The 1,909-nt window shown below is 37.0% G+C and overlaps 1 protein-coding gene across 1 annotated transcript; it reads left to right on the top strand.

Annotated features, from left to right (window-relative positions):
- The first annotated feature begins 269 nt into the window (after positions 1 to 269).
- Positions 270 to 905, top strand: LOC126095605 (piggyBac transposable element-derived protein 4-like). The gene has a single exon (XM_049910374.1). The coding sequence runs from the start codon at positions 270 to 272 to the stop codon at positions 903 to 905; it is 636 nt and encodes a 211-aa protein (XP_049766331.1).
- The last annotated feature ends 1,004 nt before the right edge of the window (positions 906 to 1,909 follow it).

The raw sequence follows: 1,909 nt of genomic DNA, 5'->3' as shown, positions 1-1,909 counted from the left end.
TGTTACCAAAAACAGCAGGAGTGTGGTTTGGAAAGATAAACAGTTGATTATTCCCGAACTGCAGTCAAAATTTCATGGCAATACTTCGTTACCAGAAGAAGTAATAAACTTTAATACTCCATACCAATTCTTCAAACATATATTTCCATCTAAATTGTTTGATCTAATTGTCGAAGAGTCTCATAGATACAGTGTGCAGTGTAATCCTGATAGACCAATAGATTTATCCTGTGATGACATAAAAAAAATTTATAGGCATCTGTCTCGTAATGTCAATAGTTCATGTACCTAATACGAGGGATTACTGGGGAGAAGTTACTGGTACTCATCTGATCAAGACAACAATGACAGTGAATCAGTATGAGCAAATACGTAAGTTTCTTCACTTCAATGACAACAGTGCAATGATACCCAGGGGTGAAAAAGGTCATGATAGACTCTTCAAGATAAGACCCATAATAGAATTGATGAGATCTCGGTTTCAAACAATACCTGTTGAGGAGTGTGTTTCTGTTGATGAACAGATATGTTCAACAAAGGCTAGAAGTTATTTGAAACAATACATGCCAAACAAGCCTCATAAATATGGATACAAATTATTTGTTATTAGTGGCATATCTGGTTATGCCTACGATTTTGAGATTTTCACTGGAGATGTAAATGAACCAGAAAAAAGAGTGACTGGGGAGGAAGACTTGGGAGCAAGTGCAAATGTTGTAGTTCGACTCAGTAGGATACTACCAAGAAATATGAACCACAAACTGTACTGTGACAATTATTACACAAGTCTGCCAGTGCTTGTATGGTTACATAAACAAGGATTTTACTCACTTGGGACAGTCAGAAGAAACAGAGTGCCAGACTGCAAGCTCCCTTCAGAAGCTGAGCTGAAGAAAATGGCATGAGGTGCATCAGTAGAGTGCGTCGCAACAGTGGATGGTGTCGACATATCAAATGTAGTGTGGAAAGATAACAAGAGTGTGATGTTGCTTTCTACACTTGCTGGACAGCAGCCTATTCATGAAGCAGGGAGGTATGACAAAAAAACAAAGTCAAGAATAACAATACCTTGTCCACAAATAATTAAGCTCTACAATAAACGTATGGGAGGTGTTGAATTTCTTGACAGCATAATGGGTCGACATAAAATTCTTGTGAAAAGTCGAAAATGGTAGATAAGATTGTTTTACCATCTCCTGGACATGGGAGTAGTCAATTCCTGGCTGTTGTATAGGAGAGTAGCAGAAACCAAAGGGATTAGGAGAACTATGAAACTCTCCGAATTTCGAATGGAAATTGCTCACTGTTTGTGTCGCTCAGGTCAAACTTCAGCAAAACGTGGAAGGCCAAGTAGTGAACTCGAAAACCAAATACAAGCTAAGAAGACAAAGGGGCCCACAGCACATGTACCTCCACAAGATGTAAGGCTGGATCAAGTAGGTCACCTGCCTTCGTACTTGCAAGTGAGACAGAGGTGCAAAATGCCAGGATGCAAGGGATTTTCCTGGGTTCAGTGTAATAAATGTGCAGTTGCATTGTGTTTGCACAAACAAAAGAACTGTTTTCAAACTTTTCATGTAAAGTGATTATCACATGCTTGGGTACAAACCTGTTGGAACTAGATACCTTATTGTTCATATATAAAAGTGTATAAAATATACAATAAATGCTCAATATTTACAACATTAATGTCCTATTTATTATTTTAGGATTTTTCCCTTCCTATACAAAGTATTTAATCATAATCAACAATTAAATTACGAGAGATTTGGTCAAAATTGAGGGAGCAAAATAAGCACATTTATTGTGGCTCGTAAGGTGTTAACTCAAAATGTAGCTGATCAGCTACAAAGCGATCTTCAACAATAGTGCTTTGTTAATTTAATTTAAAAAATTTTTCAATATTTTT

The sequence above is a fragment of the Schistocerca cancellata genome, chromosome 8 (assembly GCF_023864275.1).
Source record: "Schistocerca cancellata isolate TAMUIC-IGC-003103 chromosome 8, iqSchCanc2.1, whole genome shotgun sequence".
NCBI classification, from domain to species: domain Eukaryota; kingdom Metazoa; phylum Arthropoda; class Insecta; order Orthoptera; family Acrididae; genus Schistocerca; species Schistocerca cancellata.
This window is presented reverse-complemented; position numbering and strand designations above follow the sequence as displayed.

Excerpts from the sequence above, each read along its gene's own strand:
- LOC126095605 (XM_049910374.1), top strand. The coding sequence starts at position 270 with ATGTCAATAGTTCATGTACCTAATACGAGGGATTACTGGGGAGAAGTT.